Source organism: Sebastes fasciatus, chromosome 8 (genome assembly GCF_043250625.1).
Source record: "Sebastes fasciatus isolate fSebFas1 chromosome 8, fSebFas1.pri, whole genome shotgun sequence".
In the NCBI taxonomy this organism is placed as follows: Eukaryota; Metazoa; Chordata; class Actinopteri; order Perciformes; family Sebastidae; genus Sebastes; species Sebastes fasciatus.
Window position 1 is genome coordinate 7029247 of NC_133802.1, and position 21639 is coordinate 7050885.

At 42.7% G+C, this 21639-nt stretch overlaps 1 protein-coding gene across 7 annotated transcripts; it reads right to left on the reverse strand.

The window, feature by feature from the left end:
- Positions 1 to 930: 930 nt before the first annotated feature.
- myt1a (myelin transcription factor 1a) lies at positions 931 to 21494 on the reverse strand. Of its 7 annotated transcripts, none has more exons than XM_074643016.1 (23): positions 21215 to 21494; positions 20193 to 20261; positions 19964 to 20018; positions 18220 to 18259; positions 18051 to 18116; positions 17335 to 17609; positions 14974 to 16128; positions 14097 to 14216; positions 13171 to 13261; positions 12537 to 12650; positions 11506 to 11726; positions 10709 to 10911; positions 10387 to 10602; positions 10106 to 10254; positions 8738 to 8800; positions 6700 to 6768; positions 6369 to 6431; positions 6195 to 6278; positions 5163 to 5438; positions 4655 to 4746; positions 3669 to 3772; positions 2680 to 2823; positions 931 to 2096 (listed from the first exon to the last, which is right to left on the reverse strand). In XM_074643016.1, the coding sequence occupies exons 3-23, from the start codon at positions 20016 to 20018 to the stop codon at positions 1953 to 1955; spliced, it is 3744 nt and encodes a 1247-aa protein (XP_074499117.1). In that variant the 5' UTR covers positions 20193 to 20261; positions 21215 to 21494; the 3' UTR covers positions 931 to 1952. The 7 variants fall into 7 exon arrangements, with proteins under 7 accessions (XP_074499117.1, XP_074499119.1, XP_074499116.1 ...); XM_074643018.1 differs by having other exon boundaries at positions 931 to 2093; positions 5163 to 5384; positions 14974 to 16131; positions 21215 to 21492; XM_074643015.1 differs by having other exon boundaries at positions 931 to 2093; positions 14974 to 16131; positions 21215 to 21492.
- Between the last annotated feature and the right edge of the window lie 145 nt (positions 21495 to 21639).

A 21639-nucleotide genomic window follows, 5' to 3' on the forward strand; every position in this document is an offset into this window, starting at 1 on the left:
ACTATCGTTAATATATTGGTCTTTAAAAATCCACTATCGGTCGACCTCTATGAGAGACCCAGACCGACAGTATGAATATTCCTCTATGAAAGTCCACCGCTGTGGTGGGCCAAGCCATGTAACGCCACCACACTAATACGTTTTATTATTAAAATCAGCTAATTCACAAACTTGTTGGGGAGGGCAGAGTGTCATGTATGAGGTGAATGCATCATTAATAGGCTACTTGTGAATATTTACATTACCACCAAATGATTCAACAAACATTTAGCATGTCTTGTGTAATTAATGTGTTAATCACATGTGTGGTAAATGTTCTCAGAATGTGACCTATGGAGAGAGTTTTCTTTCCCCTTTTGTTATTGATCCTATTGATACTCAACACAACACTGAGTATCAGTAGTATCGATACAAATATTAGTGATCTGCCAAGGCTGCAAGCTCGCTGGAAGACTGGAACAGAAACCACCAAGTTGGAGGGATTGGGCACGGAAACATCTGGGCTGGAGCCTCCTCCCAAGTCCAGCTGAAAGACTGCAAAGGGAGGCAGACAGTAGATGGGTAATACGTGTGACATCATCGGGACAAAGGTATTGTGCGTGAGCAGCTGTGCACATCTTCAGCGGCTAAATGATAAAGAGGATGTAGTTACTCATGACCACTACCAGCCCTTGATTTTAGTAATAGTGGTATGTTTCTAACTGATCAGTGATCAGGTAATCCTGCTTCTTCTCATAGCATTTTTATTCAAACGTAACATTTAAACTAAATTTGAACAAACAATACTTGATGGCTTTGATGGAGCTAGCCCCAGAATGGCTGTTACAGTACAAAAAGTACAAGTTGTTGTATCTTAACAGTCCTACATCTAAAAAATAATAGTATGTAAAAGTTTGAGTCGATACAAAAACACAATCAGTCCAGTCCACATTTACTGTGGGTTAACCTTTATTTCAAGAGCAACTTAAAGACTAATCCATACACAGCCATCATAACACACAGACAATACAAAATAAATATTCACCATCACTTTGTTCTTCATCACCAAATAAATACCAAATATGTGCAGCTCAATATTCCCAGTGTATTGCAATGTACTCAAAATAGTTTGTGAAAATAAAAAGGAAAAATCATATAAACATAAGCACCAAAAAAAAAAAAAATCTTTAGAAAATGATTAAAAAACTTTCAGTTACAAAATATTTGCACTTAAAAAGATCCCAGTATTTTTAAATAAATAATAAGATATATAAAACAATTCATAGTTGATCTCTTAAAATATTTCCTCTTTGTTCAACAATGCAGAGGAAATGATTCCCTTCTCTTGGTCACCATTTAAAATCTTCTCAGATAGCATTTTGAAATAAATAAAAACAAAAAAGTTAATAAATATATAATGAATAATAAATAGGCCAACATAAAAAATAATACAGCAGACATGAATGAATAAGTTATTAAAACAACATTTGCAAAGGACTTAAATAGTTACACAGCAATAGTAAGAATGAATCTACAAACTAGTCCTGGAGGTGCAACATCACTATGCTCATATAGAATACTATCAACATTATTGAGTGGAGATGGGATATGTTCACTAACTAAGAGAATCTGCTCGGCTCAGGCTGTATACTGCACTCCTGACTTTGTTCTGCTCTCTCTGTGCCTGTCTGTGTATACCTCGAGACGACCCTTGCTTACAGTAACAGTTTAACTCCAGTGCGCCACCACACTTTGACATCCACGCCCTAATCTGTTCACGCTCATACCGTCGTAAAGCAACATGCAAACAGCAAACTAATGCAAAGAACATATAGAAATAAACGGACAAAGTTCCAAAATGAGAAGAATTAATTACATACAGTATCTAAAGGGTTTGGAAAGAAAGATTGGTGTCGTCATTGTGATGCCCCCCCCGCCCCCCCTGTCCTCCTCCCGTCTGTCCCGTCCGTCCGTCACACCTCGATGCCCTTCACCGCCTGGTTGATGGACTCGAGCAGAGCCCGGTTCTCGGGGTTCTGGTAGCAGTCTTTATTGGTAAACATGTGGGTCAGGGTTTCCACATAGTTGTCAAAGTTCTGCTCTGACAGCGGCTCCTGCTGAACACACACACAAGTTCAGAAGTCAGAAAGTTTGTGAAGTAAATTTCTACTTATCACTCACACAGAGAATAAAACAATGTTAGTTGCTTTGGCTACATAATGTCCTGTTGGACATTTTCCCCTCAGTAGGAATGAAAATGTACGGAGCCCCCCCTAGACACCTTGGAGAACATTTTTATTAATTCGTGCCCTAAATTAGTAAATCGTTCCCTCGAGTTAGGTAACTCGTTCTGTCTCATAGTTGTACTACAACAATTTTGGTGAATTTTTAATTGGAAAAATATTCAATAACTTCACTTTTATAGTGTAGTGCCATCAAAATGTCTTAATTATTTTAATAAGTATAATCAGGAAGAGACCATTGATGTGTGAAATGATTTTGATGGTACTACCACAGCAACCATTCATGCTCACATTCACACCTACGGGGCAATTTAGAGTCAACAATTAACCTAACCTGCATGTCTGATCGATTCCATTCAGGCTAAAATTAATGATCCTTTCCAATGGAAGGGGAATTATTTCCTCCTGGTTCGTCCTCTTTTTTTAAACAAACCAAAAGATTGTGGTATATACTAACCATGGCGGGCAGGCGGATGTTGGCCAGGCTGCGTATCAGGGCCTGACTCAGACCGGATAGCTCCACGAACAAGGCCTCATTCCTCTCTTCGATATGTTTGTTCTCCTCCTCCATAGTCTTCAGGTTCTTCTCCATTGAATTGATCTGAAGCAGAGACGGACACAGAACACAATCCTGAAGCAGCAACACAGCCAGCTTGACAATAGAACCAGAAATATATATATATATATATATATATATATATATACACTGATCAGCCATATCATTAAGACCACTGACAGGTGAAGTGAATAACATTGGTTATCTTGTTACACAGTGCATCGCTGTTTGTTGCGTATGGGGCTGCGTAGCCGCAGACCAGTCAGGGTGCCCGTGCTGACCCGTGTCCACCGCCAAAAGCGCCTACAATGGGCACGTGAGCATCAGAACTGGACCACGGAGCAATGGAAGAAGGTGGCCCGGTCTGATGAATCACGTTTTCTTTTACATCATGTGGATGGCGACGAGTTTGAGGTGTTGACTCTGCCTCCAAATTCTCCAGATCTCAATCCAATCGAGCATCTGTGGGATGTGCTGGACGAACAAGTCCGATCCACGGAGGCCCCACCTCGCAACTGCCAGGACTGATAGGATCTGCTACTGACGGCTTGGTGCCAGATACCACAGCAGACCTTCAGAGGTCTAGTGGAGTCCGTGCCTCGACTGGTCAGGGCTGTTTTGGCGGCAGAAGGGGGACCTGCTCAATATTAGGCAGGTGGTCATAATGTTATGGCTGATTGGTGTATATATACAGTATATATCTATATAATAGCAGCTTATGGGGAAAATGTCTTGGGCATATCCAGCTCTACTAATGCATCAATGAAGCTAGTCTGTGCAGCATCCATTTTTCTCTACAGTCAGTCTCCTGGATGTACTTTAAAACGTTAGCGGGTGTGTCATCCTCCACCTGCTGGAAGCGGTGCAGTGAGCTAAACAGCTGAGCTCACCTGAGTGTGCAGGTTCATCATGTCGGACTCCATCTCTGAGTTGGACTCGCTCAGATCGTTGATCTCCTTGTTGAGCTGCTTGATGTCCTCATCGTTGTCCAGAACTGAGAGCAACAACACACAGAATATCAAGACAACTGCCCATCCTACCTACAGTACACTGGCTGTCACGCATGTCTATTACAGGCATCACTTTATATTTGTGGCGCTGCATGTAGCAGCAACAAGTCCAATAAATGAAATATTCCTCAGACATATTATAAAATTATGAAGAAAAACAATATACGGCTAAAATTACAATATATTAACTTATTATGCGCCGAAAAAATTACCTCTTTAACTTCCACCACTTTCTGTCTACATGAAAAAACACTCGGAAATTTCAGAAACTTTCCACTTCCGAGGTGGGTGAATACGACATGAGGGGGGTGTTCATATGGGCCCAACTCGTAAACACGGTAAACATGGTAAACATGACCCAATTTGAAGGCACCAATAGTAACCTTTTTATAAAAATACCTTTTTTTTGTATCATATTTGCTCAAAGTTACCAACTTTAGCTTTAAGCTGCAGAGCGGGGGTTCCCAAACCTTTTCACGTCAAGGACCCTTGAACTAACTTTTTGTCCCAGGGTCCTCCATCTGACAGAATTTTTGCTTTTAGATGTTTTATTACAGAAAAGTGTATGAAACCCATGACCTAAATAGTCATACATACTGTCATTGTGTTTTTTATGGATGGGGACCCCCTCGAACACCCTCAAGGATCCCCGGGGGGTCCCCGGACCCCACTTTGAAAACCAATGTTGTAGAGAACATTACATCTGTGCTATTATCTATCTCTAAGTCTGTGCATGTTATGTGTTGAACGTTGTTGTCCCTGACAAACCTGAGGGACTTTTTTTGTGTTTTGATGTCTTAGTAGTAATAGTTTGGGAGACATGTGGGATGTACTGTTAGGCAGAGGGGAAAGTGAGTGTCTCTTACCGTCGCTGGCTCTGAACTTTGCGGTGATATACTCGTCTCCGGGGAATTTGGTTCTCTTCTTGTTGGCCGTCGCTCTGGGACAACCTGACAGACTGAGAGAAGCAGCGGATCATTCTAACAAGGCTGAGATGTTGTATGTACTGTATTACTGTAGGCTCATGAGGGATAAAACCCCTCACACTAGTCAACTGTACAGTATATAGTTCACATTTTATTTATCTATAGTGATAGAGAACAGTGGACACAGTAGTGGACACAACAAAACAAGTTGTCCTGATGTACAAAGATGTGGGGACATGTGGAGGAGAAGTGGGTGGACCCCTGAGTCCCCATCATTAGTTGTTGTTATTGTATTCATAGGGACCCAGCTGGGCCTCCTGGTAGGTTAACCTACATGAAACTGCCTTACAATGGATTGAAATCATTGTACATTGAGATGAAACTGTAAGCTGTGACTGTAACACTGCTCTCCTGTGTGCTGAAACTCTCAGATATATCGAGGACATACCTGCGGTGCGTCAGGAAGCTGCCGTTAGCGTGGCCGGAGCCGTCGCAGCCCGGCGTCGGGCAGGTCGGGCCCTCGGTCTTGAAGGCCTTCCATGAGAAGGGAGTGCCGTTGAGAAGACCTTCCTTCTGCCGGCGCGCTGCCAGCGGACAGCCGTAGGCACTGCGGTGGGTGGCGTACTTCCCACTGATGTGGCCCAGACTGTCACACCCAGGAACCGGACACCTGGATACAGGCAGACTCTCACTGACGGAGTGTGGAGACGAAGGTGTCGAGACGCTAACACGAGGTTGACACATCAATTTTTAGTTTTAAAATTATAATAGAAAAGCAGTGCTGAAGAAAAATTCACCACAAATATATTTGGCAACCACTTCTACTGTATACTGTATGTCCCAGAATGTTCTAAGACAAGACAAATGTCATCAATTGTATGATTTATTACATAAATAAAAGAGTTAATTTAAATATTTTAAATGAAATAGAATATTGCCCTAGATGTAAGTCTGAAACAGGGACTCTTTTACATATGTTCTGGACATGAAGATGCCTGGAGCAATACTGGTGATCTATCCTGGACATCATTAAAAGGATTGTGCGGGTGGAGATCCCAACCAGTCCGAGGCTGACACTACCTTTCTGGACAATATTTGTCATTGTTTTGTGTTGATTTCCAATGATAAATATATACATACAGTACATTTGCATAAAGCAGCATATTTGCCCACTCCCATGTTGATAAGAGTCTTAAGTACATGACAAATCTCCCTTTAAGGTACATTTTGAACAGTTAAAAAATAAAAAAGTAAATTTGCAATTATCACAATGAATCATGGACAATCATGCGATTAAATATTCAAATTGACAGCCCTACCAAAACCATTAGGATTCATCCTAATGATTATGAATATCCACAATCCAACTGCTGTTAAGTACTTATTTATAACCGTTATCCTCCCAGCCGTGGTACAGAGACAGTCTAACATTATGCATGCATGCTTGGTTGGTTAGAGCCAATGAGCTACTGTTGCTCACCTCAAGAGCTCAGAGTCTTCCTTGTCATCCTTGGTGGGGGTTGATTTGACCCCGCCTTTCTTAGCTCGAGGGCATCCGGAGAGACTGGCAGAGAGGAATAGAGAGAGGACCAATCACAGTCTGTACAGAGTAACTGACGGCACAGCAGGCAGAGCGGGAGAGAAGAGCCCCTACCTTCTATGTGAAGCGTAGTTTCCTGTTATGTGGCCTGATCCATCACAACCTGGAGTCGGACACCTGAGACACACACAGACAGACAGACGTTCTTTCACTCCACAGGCTGACATCATCAGCAGACTGCAGGCAGAAACCACTTTTTTTTTTCTCTCTAAATCATTAGGGCTCATAGTTTTTTGGTTTTGATTTTTCAATATTGGACTTATATTATAATTGATTTTGACTATTTTATTATTAGTTTAAAAGGAGAGCAGGGACAGAGCTGTAGCTGCAGACTGAGTGCTCAGTGAACATGTTGGAGGTGAGAGACAGGAGAAAGCAGACATACTTTAGTTCAGCTGTGTGGGCAGCCATGAGGGTCCGAAGTGATTTATCAGCAAGAGGACAGCCTGACAGACTGGAAGATAGGTTAGAGAGAGAGTGTCAGAAAACCAGACTGAGAACAGGATGTCTGAGTATGAGTGAAGGAAAGAGCCAGAACCTGAACTGGACTACAGAGCCAGGACAGGACTGGGCAGCACACACACAGGGAGGACAGGAAGTTACTTTATTATCTGATCTCTAAAGTAGTGGAGTAGTTGGGTAGGAAAAATAAAGAATGATGAAAGTGTGTGTGTGTGTGTGTGTGTGTGTGTGGTAGTGTGTGTAAATGATATGAGGTGTAAATGAAACAATCCACTGGAAGATGTGTTGCTGCTGATTTCAAAGGCCTCTTTAGTTCTAATGAAGGTCAGATGGTCCATGGAGTCATGCTCCTTCTCCAGGTGTTACGGTACCCGTCTCATTAGAACTGAAGAGGTCACATTTGAATGGAGGTGAAACATCCTCAATCATTTCAGTAGATTATTTTACTTGGACCCATGTCATCTGAACACCAGTCATATCAAATATAATCTGAAAATAGTGTGGCTCTTTTTAAAGGAACTGTGGTGAAGATCTTCCAACTTCCAAAAGCTTCGTCCGCACTGGGAACGGCAGGAGCGCGTGGCGGCTGCGTTACCTGTTGTTTTTTTATCTCGGCGTCCGTGTTAACGGGTTAGAGCAGCCACACTGCCCATGCGAGCCGCGCGCGGTGTTTTAAATCAACACTTCCTGCTTTCATTTCAAAATCAAAGCCCTTAACACAAGGCTTTTATTCTGAAATATGTGTCGGACAGTGTTGTAGAACATGCAGTGACTTGCAGAGCTCCAAAAATGAATATAGTACGAGGTTTTAATTGTGGATTATTACTATTATTTACAAATTACCACACGTTTCTTAACCTTTCTCTGTCTAAAATAAATGTATATGACATTTACGATTAAATGAAATGGCCATTATGAAAGGCAAACTCTATGTAGAAAGAAAGGGCTGACAGCAGCAGCTGCAGCAGAAACGCACCCGGCACGCAGCTGAAACGCACCCGGCACGTGAACCACACAGCTGCCACGCGACGCAGCCGACACACGCCGCAGCCGCCGCAGCCGACGCAGCCGACGCAATCGCCGCAGCCGCCGCACCCGCCGCCGCCTAAGCAGCCATCGCAGCCATCGCAGCCATCGCAGCCATCGCAGCCGACGCAATCGCCACCGCCGCCGCAGCCATCGCAGCCGACGCAGCCGACGCAGCCTACGCAGCCGACGCAGCCGACACGCGCTACTGACATTCCCAGTGTGGACGAAGCGTAAGGCAGCCTACAAATCATGTACATGCAGTATTTGGGGGCATGAGCAAGTGCAAGAATTATTCATTTGACTGATTCATTTGTAATATGAAATACAAGTCGTAATTCAAGTGCATAAATTATATTAAAACATATCTCTGCTACCTGCCAGCCTCTGTACGGGCCACAATGTATGGACAGAGGCAGAAATCTATGCTCTTATCCACCAGCTTTCCAACTTCCAACATATTGTACTTAACACAGCTGCACATTTGGCCGCATTGTGGCTTGTTTGAGTAGAAAAGGGATGTATTTTGACAGTAACTACACCTATCTAACTACCGCACCTACATTTCGTTAGAAAGTGGCTGTACTGAATGACAAGCAGTGGTACTCAGTTGGACTCTGTACCGTTGAGTACTGACCTATTTCAAGCTCTGTGTCATGCTTATCTACATTTCCACAGGATCAGATTTGTTGAGTCTTTCCAGAATGCAAGGATTTAGTAGAGCTCGTAATTTTGTCAACCTTTTCCCCAGCGTTTCAACAAGCAAATCATCAAACTGGGAAAAATGCAATCAAATTTACCGATCACTCCCCCTTTTCCTTATAAAATGACTCTGCTCAGAATCAACAAATCTGTTGTTAAAGTGCAATCACACCATAGATTTGTAAAACAAATATACTTCACTTATCATTTCCTTGTCAGAGTGCGGGTCTTACCTTCGATGTGACGCGTAGTTGCCAGTGATATGTCCACTGCCATCACAGCCTGGGGTGGGACATCTATGGCCAAGACACACACTCACAGATTAGTCCATTGCCTTTCAAGATGGTGCTTATACTGACATGCCAGAAAGTATACATTTTGACTTGTTTTTTTTCCACAAGAATTTAAAGCTTCAGTAGTCAACAATGTTTTGGCATCAATGGACAAAAATTCCATCATAATTTTTCAGCATATTGTAATTCAAGTGTTCTGAGAGATATCTTGACTTCTGCACCTCCTCATGGCTCTGTTTTCAGGCTTTAAAAAATCTAGCCTGTGACAGGAAGACTTTGGCCAATCACAGGTCATTTCAGAGAGAGAGCGTTCCTATTGGCTGTACTCTGGCTGGCGGGCGGTGCTTGGTGTTTCCTCAACAGATCTCAACATGGCTGCAGGGTCACAAACTTTCTCAGTTTACAGCTAAACAGTACTACTGTTACTGCTATACTAGCCAGTGACGGAAGACTTTGACCAACAAGGTAAAAGTGAGCATGGCTCACATACCCCCGCTCACTGCTTGACCCCTACTAAAGTAGGGCCAAAGGTTTTGCCCTTTTGGAACTAATGGAATTAGTCTATTGAGCACAATGTAGCTTGTTATTAGCTCACCTTCCTCAGGATAAAGTCAGTAGAAGACAAATGTGGTCTGTCTTGTTGATGCTCTCCAGGTTTTAACCACTTCCTTACTTGCTTGTATTTCAACACCTGGACTCTGTGTCCACGGTGCCGGGTGATAGTGTATGATATTTCATTAATTGTACATGATTTGGGAACATCATACCAAATTTGAAGTTTCTTAGTTAAATAGTTTCCGAGTTCTGCTACGGAAATGGAGGATGGACACGCAGAGCACTATATGCCCCCGACTACGTTGTCGCGGAGGTATAATCACAGGTCATTTCAGAGAGAGAGCGTTCCTATTGGCTGTGCTCCAGCCATGTGAGCGGTGCTTGGTATTTCCTCAACAGATCTCAACATGGCTGCCGGGTCACAAACTTTCTAATTTTACAGCTAAACAGTACACTACAAGGCAGCAGCAGAAACGCAGCTGGTCTGAACACCCGACGCCTGAATCGCGCAGCCGCCACGCGCTCCTGACGTGCCCAGTCTGTCCCCGGCCTATCACAATCATCTGGTCCCACCTGAACTCTAACTGGTCCGTGTCCCCACAGACTCTCTTTAAGTGGTGTTAATGTTGTTATATCAATGTTCCAGACATCTCATCTCAGTAAAAAAGCCTTTTTATGGGGATCAGTTAATAAATGATAAGTGGAACAATGTTTTTAAATGGATGTATGGTAAAAAAAACAACTGTGACTTACATAAGAACCTCTTTTTTGCTGTCTTTGGGCTGAAACTTGACCTTGAAGCTGCTGGTGGTGACCTCACCGGGGTACTTCCTTTCCTCGAGGTTCTCCTGGTCCTCTTCCTCACAATCAGATGAGGTGTATGAAGGAGCCGCGTATTCCACCTGAAGAAAGGTAAAACACGGGTGACATGGAGGAAAAACATCGGTAGGTTACTCTGGCACAGCCTTATCTTTCACTCTCCTGTTATCTGTCTGTCTTTTCTCACAGTGATGGGATCTCTACAAGTGGTGTACCTCTTCGTGGTCTTCCTCTTTGACTCCACTAGGTTTGGTGAAGTCCAGCGGCCCCTCCCACTCTGGCTGAGTGTGGCCCTGAGACATAGTGGCTCCGATGTGTTGAGAGGATGAAGACGAGGAAGATGAAGGCTCTGGAGGCTGCACGCCTTCCCTCTTGGTCTTCTTCATGCTAAGGTCTAAGGTGCCGTTCTCATCCACTTCAATGTCCGACTCCTGCAGGGTTCAGATACACGGTCAGTGCAACTAAAGCGACCAAAATATACAAGAACAATGATAGTGCCGTGCACTGTTGAGCTAGTCTAAATAAGTCCTGGTGTACCTTGTTGCAGGGTTCCCTGGGTTTGGTGCTGATGGTCTCTGGCCTCTCCCAGCAGCGGGTGGACAGGTTGAGGATGGCTGTTGCTGCCATATGGGCCGCCTCTGCATCTTGGCTGTAGTCGTAACTACTGGAGGACGATGCGCTCTTAGAAAAGCCTCCTGACACGCTGTGACTGGGGGAGGAGGCCTTAGGGAATGATTTAGCTGTGTGGGAATGGAGCAGAATGAATTTGTTGGAATAAGAACAAGAGAGCAGACTACTGTGTAGCCGAAAACTACATGTGTGCAACGGTATAGCTAAATGTGAATACAGAGCTGCTGCTGGTAGTTACAGTAATATCAGGTCTGTTTTTATGCATTATTGTGTGTGCTCATTGGGAAGGTAAACACACAGTAATGTATGGAGCCCGGCAGGTGGGGGAAACAAAAACTAATTTGTGAGCCCAGCAATGACTAATTCATGCTCTCAAATTACAGTCATTTGTGCATACCAATTAATAGAACAAGCTGTTTGGCACCTTTAGATGCATGCGTTGCCCTCACTGTGAAAAAATGTGATGCAAACTAAATATTTTGCACAGATAAAACCTATAAACAAAGTGATTTCATTAACTGTAACACCACCTTTGTCATATAGCGCCTGTCTTGTCCATATGAGAAGGGCTTTTTCTACATAGGCCGCGCAAAAAGACGCCTGAGACATCGCCTCGCCAAGCATAAATATGCCATCAGACTCAGAAATCGCATGGCATGTCAAAATCAAATATAGAAGTGGAGCATGGAGGTGAAGTGTCTTACATTTGAAGGCTTTGGGTGGTGTTTCAGTGCTGCCGGGAGTCTTTGGAATGAGCATACGCTTTCCAAACACCTGGACATCAAAGCTTGCATAGTCAAAAGACACCTTGGAGTATTTCTCCAGCTCCTTGGCCAGGTTAGCTCGAGGCGTAGTGGTCACTGTGTTGGGCCGAAAGCTGGCGCCATACTGAGGGATCTCCAGCTGTTTCACAAAACACATGGGCCTGGAGGAAAAGTCATTAGTTATGCATTATCAATATAGTGACATGGACATAGTTGGCACCCGATTCGACTGTCATCAGGTTAATCAATAGGCTTTATCAGTCGCTGAAAGCACCATAGATGTGGGTCATTAGGGACCTACTACACCTACCGCATTGTAAAAGTGAAAGTGAACCTTAAAAGCAAAACATTCTAGCATGTTGTGAAACTAAATGAAATGTCATGTTTTGAACACAAACAAAAAGGCTTCTTTAGGTTTAGGCAACTAAACTACAATTTCTTGTGGTTCAGGCAAAAAAACTACAACTTCTTTAGGTTTAGGCAATAAAACTAAAACTTCTTGAGGTTTAGGCAACTAAATTAAAAAAACATCATGTTTTGGGTTAAAATAACTATGAACACAAAGACATCTACACATTGTTGGATTCACACAGGATGCAAACTCCAGTCTCCTGGGTGAAAACCCTGTGTTTCGTGTCCCAAACATCGTCCCCATCCTTCACCCCTTATGGTGTTTCACACTGTCTATACTACAGCAGCTGACTTCTGCTTCTGCTCCTATCATAATTACTACGGTCGCTAGAGGTCGCTGTCGTGTTCTTTTATACATCCTTTCGGTGATCTACCATGTGAAAAGATGATAAAACCCACTAGTGGGTGTAGTAGGCCCCTAATGAACCATATCTATGGGGCTTATAGTGACTGATAACGCCTATCTAATAGCCTGACAACAGTCTAATCGGTTGTAGTTGTATGTATATGGATTAAAATACTGAATTGGAAAAAATATATATTTTGCTCGCATGTCTCACCTGAGCACTCTGTCAGAGTTGGACGAGGGTTCGCTGGATGAAGGCTGTAAATGAACCTGCTTGTCCTGCGTCTTGTTCAGCTTAGTTGCTGCTGCGATGGGGCAGCCGGACAGACTGACAGGGGAGGCATATCCAGATGTTTGCATTTAATGGAACAAAACTCTCACAAAAGGTAAACATTTCATATGCAGATATGAGTTTGAATTATGGATAAGCCTTCTAAAGACAGTGAGTGTAAGTATGTGTTAGTAGTATTAGAAGAAAAGAGATTGGTTCTTCTTGGGGTTTCACTCAATATTTTGTGCAAATCTTCATTTTTCATCATTTCCATTCCAATTATTCCAGAATTTGACTCTAAAGGCCTCCGAAACTACGTTTAAACTATCATTTAAAACTGAAACTCTGTCAAACCATAGACTATATAGACTAACATTGATGTCTATGACATTATGCATAGATTTCTGAAATCCGAACTATGAGAAAAATCCTCTTAACAATCTCAAAACTCAAAATACAACCTCAACCAAACATCTGGCATATGTTCACTGGCCACATGTTTTGCGCTAGTCAGGCCCATGTGTGTGTTTTATACTGTGTGTGTGTGTGTGTGTGTCCCCTTGGGTGTTTCATTAACCTGCGGTGTGTGTTGCGGTTACTGTTGACATGGCCTTGGCCTGTGCAGCCAGGAGTCGGACACTTCAAGACGTTCTCATGCATGGCCAGGACTACAGACACACAGCAGACACACACTCAGGTCAGTCTGTTTAGCTTGCTGTAGAAGTTTCACATCACTAGCAGTAGTAATAACATACACAGCAGTTGAAAAAGAGTAGTGGTAAAAACAGTAGTAGTATTAGTGTAGTATGTTTTTCTATAACAGACGTAAGTAGTAGTGATAGTAGTAACACTAATGCTGGTAGTATACGGGGTCAGATCAGTGTCAATGTTAATAAATGCACACAGAAGGATTCACAAATGCATTTTTTTCCAACAGGGAATTATCTGTAGCCAATCAGACGTCTCCCTCCTTCTCAGCCAATCACATGAGCGTGTCCCCAAGAGGGTACGATTTTTGAAAATTGCAAATACTTTTAAATACATATATTTGTGGATTTCTATTACATTTATTTAAAACAAGACGTATTTGTGTCTGCATCAGAAATATATTTGTGAAACTTATGATTTTTATGTGGATTTTCTTTTACATTTATGTGTCCAGTGAAAAACATTTTTGTGGAGAGAGTCATTTATATATAAATCACAAAATACATTTGTGAATCCATCAGTGTGCGTTCATTAATATTGAGACTGATCTGACCCCATAGTAGTTAGGTTAATCACAAAAGTAAGAAAATATAACTAGGCCTTCACTCTAAAAGCTCCCAGGCTGTTGAATATCAAAAAATTAAAAATGTTTGTTACATTAAAATAGACAACTCTTGGTTGTGTTTTAGCTGACTGACATCTGCTGTAGCTCTGAAAGTGACAGAATATATGCATCAGGAGCCTCACATTTGCACCGGCGGTCTGTGGCGTTATGAAAGGTTAACGTGTACTCACTCTCTGGAGGGATTCGGTCCTTGTGAGGACATCCAGATAGACTGCGATGGTGAGGGTACAGCCCGGTCACATGACCCGTCCCGTCACACCCCGGGGTCGGACACTTCACCTCCTTCTTCTCTGAATAGAGGATGGCGTGATTCAAATGGAGAGCAATAATGAATTTAAGCACATCAGTAAGTAGTACAAGGTTGTGGGCAGTACCACAAACTTTGGTTCTGACCTCTTACCAAGTACTACCAGGCTCAGAATCACACATATGGGCATTGATAGCAACACTTTCTATTGTTAAAAATCAGCTAATGTAGTATGATGTTTTATGTATTTAATACATCATTATTAGGCTTTTCATTACATTTTCATTACCACTGAGTGATTTGCCAAACATGAGGCATTTTTTTCAGACGTGGAAATAAAGCATATCAATTAACTTTGTATTCTTTTCCTGGAAATGTATTAAAAAAATGACCAGCTATTTATTACTGCTTATTGGGAAATAGCAGAATAGAATTATTAAATTATGTTTATAATAAATATAAGATGATATTATTAAAAGTCCAGAGTCAAGTCAAGACAGCCAAACAAAGTCATTTTTGATACACTTTGAGGTTAATATTGGGGTAATTTGGCAGTAATTCCAAAGAAAATTTCAAATAAATCACTCGCTAATTATCACCTAATTACCATGAAATTTGCGGACCTGTAATATGAAGTGTTACCAAAATTTAATATACGCAAAATAAATGAATTTGAGTGATGAGTATAATATTTAGACCTAGAATATATGACATTTACTAAACATAGAAATTCACTATTTCATATTGTATAATAAACAGGACCACGTTGACCTGGTTGGTAGTAGTAACAGGAAGTGTACCTTTGCTGTAGTGAGCGGTGCGGCGTGCTACGGCAGTGGGCTCAGAGCTCTTGCTGGAGGCGCTGTATGGTTGGTAGTCCGGAGAGCTCCGGGCCTCGTGTCCCCCCTTCACTTCCTCCGCCTTCAGGGCTATGGCCTGCTCCAGCAGACCCAGGTTCCCACGAGTCATATCCCAGTTCTCTGAGTCATCCGTGATTCCTGAGCCCTCTGAGATACGATCCTGTTCCTCTCCTTCTTCCTCCTCCTCCTCCTCTTCCTCCTCCTCTTCTTCCTCCTCATCTTCCTCCTCCTCCTCATCGTCATCGTCCTCGTCATCATCCTCCTCTGAGCGGAGCTCTATAACCACTGTGGTCGGAGAGGCTTTGCTGGAGTCTCGGTCCTCCTCTTCCTCCTCCTCCTCCACCACCAACTCGCTTTCTTCCTTCTCCTGCCTCTCATCCTCTTCTTCCTCTCGCTCGTCTTCGTCTTCCTCCTCTTCTTCCTCGGTCATAGGAGTGCTGACCTTTTCTTCCCTGAGTGACATCTCAGCCTCAGATCCCTGAGCGCGTGGACTCAAAGTGTAAGGAGTGTCGACCTCTTGGTGGACCTCCCTCTCCTCTCTCTCTTCTTCTTCCTCTTCCTCTTCTTCCTCCTCCTCCTCCTCCTCCTCCTCCTCCTCTTCCTCCTCCTCCTCCTGTTCCTCCCTCTGACTCTGCTCCCCTGTTGATTCTTTGGCCTGATGGTTGTAATCTCCACTGGAGTACTGGTGATCAGAGTTTTCCTGGTTTATCATATGTCTTTCTATCGCTTTCTCTTCTACAATATCCTCTTGCCTTTCTTGTTGCTCTTCCTCTTCCTTTTCTTCTTCTTCTGCCTCCTCTTTCTCCTCTTCTTCCGTCTCTTTAAGCTCAGTGACACCCGTTTCTTCTGCAGCTTGCTCTGTTGACTGGTCCTTTGTCACCAGCTGACCTTCCTCTTCCTCCTCCTCCTCCTCGTCCTTTGTCTCTGTTGCCTCCTGCTGATGATCGTCAGTGACTGCTACCGGCTTCACCTCCTCACTAGATTTCTCCGTCTCAGTTTCGTTCTCAGTCTCTGTGGTGAAGCTTTCGTGATCGCCAACTTCAGCCGGAGGACAAGCTGCTGTTTCTGTGTCCTCTGTTGTCACCAGTGAGCAGTCTGCTGTGGATGACAAGTATAGATGAATGTCATTGTCATCTCTACATAGTAGCATTGTGACTGGCCTTTTACTGTAGTTGACCTTATCTAACTTGTTTAGCATTAATGAAGTAAAGCCAGTGAGCGTGTTCAATTCGAGTCTGCTGCTACTCTCACATGCCATACTTTTCTCCCCTCAACATACAGTATATCCAAAACATCATATTCATTATGTGTACTTAAAGCAGCAGTGGGTAGAAATGGAGCAAATACAATAAAAAAAAGTAATTTTTATAAAACGGTCACTATATCCTGACAGTAGTGCACGAGACAGGTAATCTGAAAAAAATCATGTGCCTCTGTGTCCTCTGGTGCTCCTAAAGGCATCTGCAAGATTTCACAGACCAGAGGAAAACAAGCAATCAGAGCTGATATGGAGCCTTGCCGTTTCTGAGCGGCTGTCAATCACTCGCAAACTCCAATCAAACGTCAAACTAGGCAGCGCTTATCAAATATGAATCTATATTCTGTTACTGTAATGCCTTTTTCTCTCCTAAAATGTTTTCAGAAACATCTTGTAGTGTACTGTTTAGCTGTAAAATGAGAAAGTTTGTGACCCTGCAGCCATGTTGAGATCTGTTGAGGAAATATCAAGCGCCGCCCACCAGCCGGAGCACAGCCAATAGGAACGCTCTCTCTCTCTAAAATGACCTGTGATTGGTCAAAGTTTCCCGTCACGGGCTAGATTATCTAAAGCCTGAAAACAGAGCCATGAGGAGGTGCAGAAGTCTAGTTATCTCTCAGAACACTTGAATTACGATATGCTGAAAGGTTATTATGGAATTTTCTGCCCAATGATGCCAAAAACGTGTTGCCTATTGAAGCTTTAAGCCAGTCTAACAATAATTAGTTAAAGGGATGAGTCTCCTAACCCAGACTTGGGTTTGTGGTCTGATATAAGCTGCTAACGGGATAGGAACAACAACAACAACAACAACAACAACATTGTTCTGCTACACAAATCCACTGTATTTTTTTTTCCTGACGTTTCTATAATCTTTGCTTTTTTGGTGAATTATTATATAGTTTAATTCAAATGAAAGTGTTGAGGGGGAATCCCACTTTGGTGGCCTGGTTTGATGAGAGACACCTGAAAGCGAGGCCCCCTTGTTCTGGCACTGTGCTGTAATGTTTCATGGTAACTTTTTCTGATATGGTTTCACTCACTTTTTGTTGACTCGGGCCTGCTTTTTGTTTTGTCTTTCTTCTTCTCTTTGAGGTCTTCTTCCGCCACCTCCTCCTCCTCCTCCACCTCCTCCTCTTCCTCCTCTTTCTGCACCTCCTCCTCTTCTACTGCGTCGCCGTCTGCGGTGAAGCCTTCGTCTGCTGCTTCTTCTTGTACGGCAGGCTGGCTCCTCCTTTTGGGAGCAGACTGGTTCTCCTCAGCCTCGGCCTCAGCCTCCTCCAGCTTCCTTTTCTTCACTATTGGGCATCCCAGTATGCTGAGGAGAGCGGGATGGGTGTGTAAGTGAATGCTAACATCTAACATTCTAACATAAAACAGCAAAATCAACACCGTGTTGTTGTTCTGGCCAACACTTTTACATTGTGAGATGTATAATGAATATTGGAGCTTCTAGCAGGGCTGTATACTTGTTGCATTGTTATATGATAACAACAATATATAACATCTATTTTAGATTACATCTTCTAAATCATAATAACTTGTGCAAACATGTTCAACTATCACATATGGTTTTACATAAAATGATAACATAATTAATACATTAATACATTAATTTGCATGTTGTACTAATTGTTTTTTCTCTATCTGAGTGCTGATTTTGTATGATTTTTAAGGTTATGTGATAACTTATACAAAGCACTGGCTAACTATAGCTGTTGTGCAGATAGTTTGATCAAACACAGTGAATGAATCCTACCTTCTATGTCGAGAGTATCTTCCACTGACGTGGCCTTTGCCATCGCATCCAGGGGTGGGGCAGCTGCTGCTGACACACACAGCAAGACATTTAATACACACTTCGTACACACAAGGTACACGCTTCGTACATCTTGACAGTCTTCTGTTTGAAGAATAAAATTACTTACCTCAACTCCTGTTTCATGTCTTGTCCCACGTCTGACGACACTGTAGAGCGACAGCAGAGTCAGTAAAATGCAGAAATAAAAGTCATATGAGAGCTCGAAGTGTAAAAAAAGGCAATGATGCTTTTTATTTTGTGGAGGCTTTACTCGCGGCTTATTTGCACACTGTAAAATCCATACTTGCACAGTATTACAGTATATAAATGTCCCTTTCTGTCTTCATGAGGTGTGTATAAAACTTGTAGTCATAGCTGGATTACCCAGCTGCCCTTGGGCCACAGTCCACCAGGGACCCAAAAAGACTATGCATTGAACAAAAAGCAAAATTGTTTGGTTTGGTAACAGGCCTTCATCACAGCAGACATTTTGACTTGTTATAGTAGGAAAAGCACATTCGCATTGGCTCAATTCAAGTATGAAAATTATGTTTTTCAAAACAATAAGCTCAAATCTCTGAACAATTAGTTTGTAATTAATAACTGATTTGAATTTCTCATTAATTTAAGCAGATTGCACGTGTTTGCAAAAGAGTAAGTTTGTCTACAACTTGCACATGTCTTGCTGATCAAAACCGATGAGTTAACCCTTTTGTCGTCCTCTTTGCAACTTATGTATATTCCATAAATATCTATGACATGGTGTAACGAACTGTGAGGAGACACAATTAGTTTTTTGTTTTTTTACTGAAGTACGGCAGGTTCTTTCACTTGTTTTTTTGGCATGGATGTCATTTTGTGGCACATTTTCTATTCACTGTATAATGACTTTACATGAAAGATCAAAGGTTAATTTTCTTTTTAATGTATAATACATGTAACACATTGCTACATAAATACATTTACTGTATAAATACACATGTGCATATCCTGTTTCTGTGTGCTACGGTATTGACTTTTCCCAGTTAACGTTTACCTGCTGTTGAAATGGGAATCTAAACAGCTCAGTGAGATACACAACAGCAGTCAGTCAGTGTCAATAAAAAAGTAAAACAAAACAGAGATTTGTATACAGTATGCAAGAAACATTTCCAGGGTCGACTGCTGTGGTTAAAAAAAACAACTAAGCATTTTGACAAACGATGACGAAACAACTTTTCATTTTGGTGGCGTTGGCCAACTTAGTGACACAGTAACTAGGTTTTGAAGCATGAATGAAGTGTTTTGGGTGAGTTACTACCTTTTGCAGACACGCAATAGAGTTGTGATGTCCCATCAAACAGTTGTGACAATTACAGTTTAGAGAAAGTTAAGACTGTTTCAAAAAATGAGCCACTGCGATTGAGAAAAACTGTAATACCAACTGAAATTATAAGGGCCTATAGGCCATGATCTCTACTTGTAGAGAGGCCAAAATATAGTTAGAATTAAAATGCTTAAAATCATTAGAAACTAATTTGCCACACAGCAAATCTGAGGCCGGGTAGAAGTCCAACATTAGTTGGTTTGGAAATTTTAAGCAAACCATGTGGAGTTCAACGTGAGGGCCCACAGCTCCCTGGCCTGTTTTACAATCAAGCCACGGATGAATATGCAAATATGAAATGTCACATATCAGTGTCACTTTACGTCCAATCTGATGAGAGTACGTGTGTGTGTGTGTGTGTGTGTGTGTGTGTGTGTGTGTGTGTGTGTGTGTGTGTGTGTGTGTGTGTGTGTGTGTGTGTGTGCGTGCGTGCGTGCGTGCGTGCGTGCGTGCGTGCGTGCGTGCGTGCGTGCGTGCGTGCGTGTGTGTGTGTGTCCATACTGACCCCGGGTGCCTTTTGAGCGGGTTCGGGTTCGTGTCTCTGCAGTGTCTTGACTCATCTGAATAACAGAGAGAGGCAAGATCCATAAGTGATGAGATAGATAGATAGAGAGGTAGATAGATAGATATATAGATACAATTTAGATAGATAGATAGATACTGTAGATAGATAGATAGATAGATAGATAGATAGATAGATAGATAGATAGATAGATAGATAGATAGATACATACTTTGATGCTGGTTGATTGGCTCTCCCCTGGTCCACCACTGGCTCAGTGTCTGACCTTTGAACTCATTTTCTGTTGGATGAAACACACATCAACACAACCCCTTTAATGTGAGCTGGAGATGAAAAAGAACTATTTTAGTTATTAGAAAAAAACAAATCAACACATTTTGAGGGCAAATCCACAGATTTTTCACATAATGGTTTGTTTATTAAATAAATAAATAAATATTAAATAAAGCTATTTCTAAACAATAATACATCTTTTATCAAAGATATTCGAAAAAAATTAAATAAATTACAGTCATAACCTCGAAATATATCCCGTTAATCTATTCAATGTGGAGATTCCTCTATATGCTCCTGGAGACCGAACACAAAGGTATGTGGTAGCTGACAGTTTGACAGCCCAGTAGTGGTCTCAGGGTTCACAGTGACTGTGCGCCTGCTGGGAGGCTTCACTATAACACTCACTCAGGATGGAATAAATGTCTAATTATTGACTATACATTATTTCGCCATGCAGGCAGAATATATTTCACACAATAAAAAAAACTACATGTGAATAATCCAGTATAGAGCAGCAGGTTAATATAGGCTTCTTGTGTGTGGATGACAGATAGAGATGTAGGCCGGGCTGCTAACCAGGACGAGGCCTTTCTCTTCTCTTCTCCTATAAACTGGCACACTGACAGAAACACACAACATACAAAGGCCAACGGCGCTCCGCTTTACACTTCTAACACAAATTGGACTGCATCGACACCGGGCCGTTATTATAAGAGGCTGGAAAATAATGACCGACCATAATAATAATAATAATCTCTTTAAAAGCCTGATCGCGGTCGGACCGTGCACAAATCCTCCGCTGACATCCTCAGTGGATCTACAGCCGAACATATCGCTTCATCACCGTCTCGGTGTGGATCCACCGTATAAAGGCCCTGCAAGCCGAGGCCCCGGAAAAAATACCGACAAAATAAGTGCGCTTGTCGCTCTTTGTCAGAGCCATAAAGCCTTCCTTACCTTGTAGTCAGACTGCTGCCCTACCATCCCCCCTCCGCTAACACATCTCCGGACGGCAGATAGACGCTCACGGAGCCGCTCTACGGTGACTGCAGACCGGGACACACCAACCAGAACACGGTGGAGGAGGACTGAACCAGCAGGACAGCAGCAGAGCCTCAGACTGACTAGAATAAACCAGGCAGCTCCTCTCTCTCTCTCTGCTGTTCAGCACCCCGGACAGAGACAGCCGAGTCTTCAGCACCATGGACAGAAACCCCGCTGTACCGCCTCCTGCAGGAGACCAGGAGAGCTGCAGCCGGCCAGCAGCTCATATCACCCACTAAGCTCTGCTCCTATACAGAGCAGGGGCCGCCCTTTGCTCGGTCTGGTCTGGCTCGACCTGGCGTAAATTCGTGAGCCTTCGTGAGCCTGGTTGATAGGTC

Coding starts and splice junctions, on each gene's coding strand:
- myt1a (XM_074643014.1), bottom strand. CDS start 20,018: ATGAGTCAAGACACTGCAGAGACACGAACCCGAACCCGCTCAAAAGGC. Junction 6,769..8,737: donor AACTACGCGTCACATCGAAG/GTAAGACCCGCA, acceptor CCTATCTTCCAG/TCTGTCAGGCTGTCCTCTTG. Junction 3,773..4,654: donor AAAGTTCAGAGCCAGCGACG/GTAAGAGACACT, acceptor TGTTGCTCTCAG/TTCTGGACAACGATGAGGAC.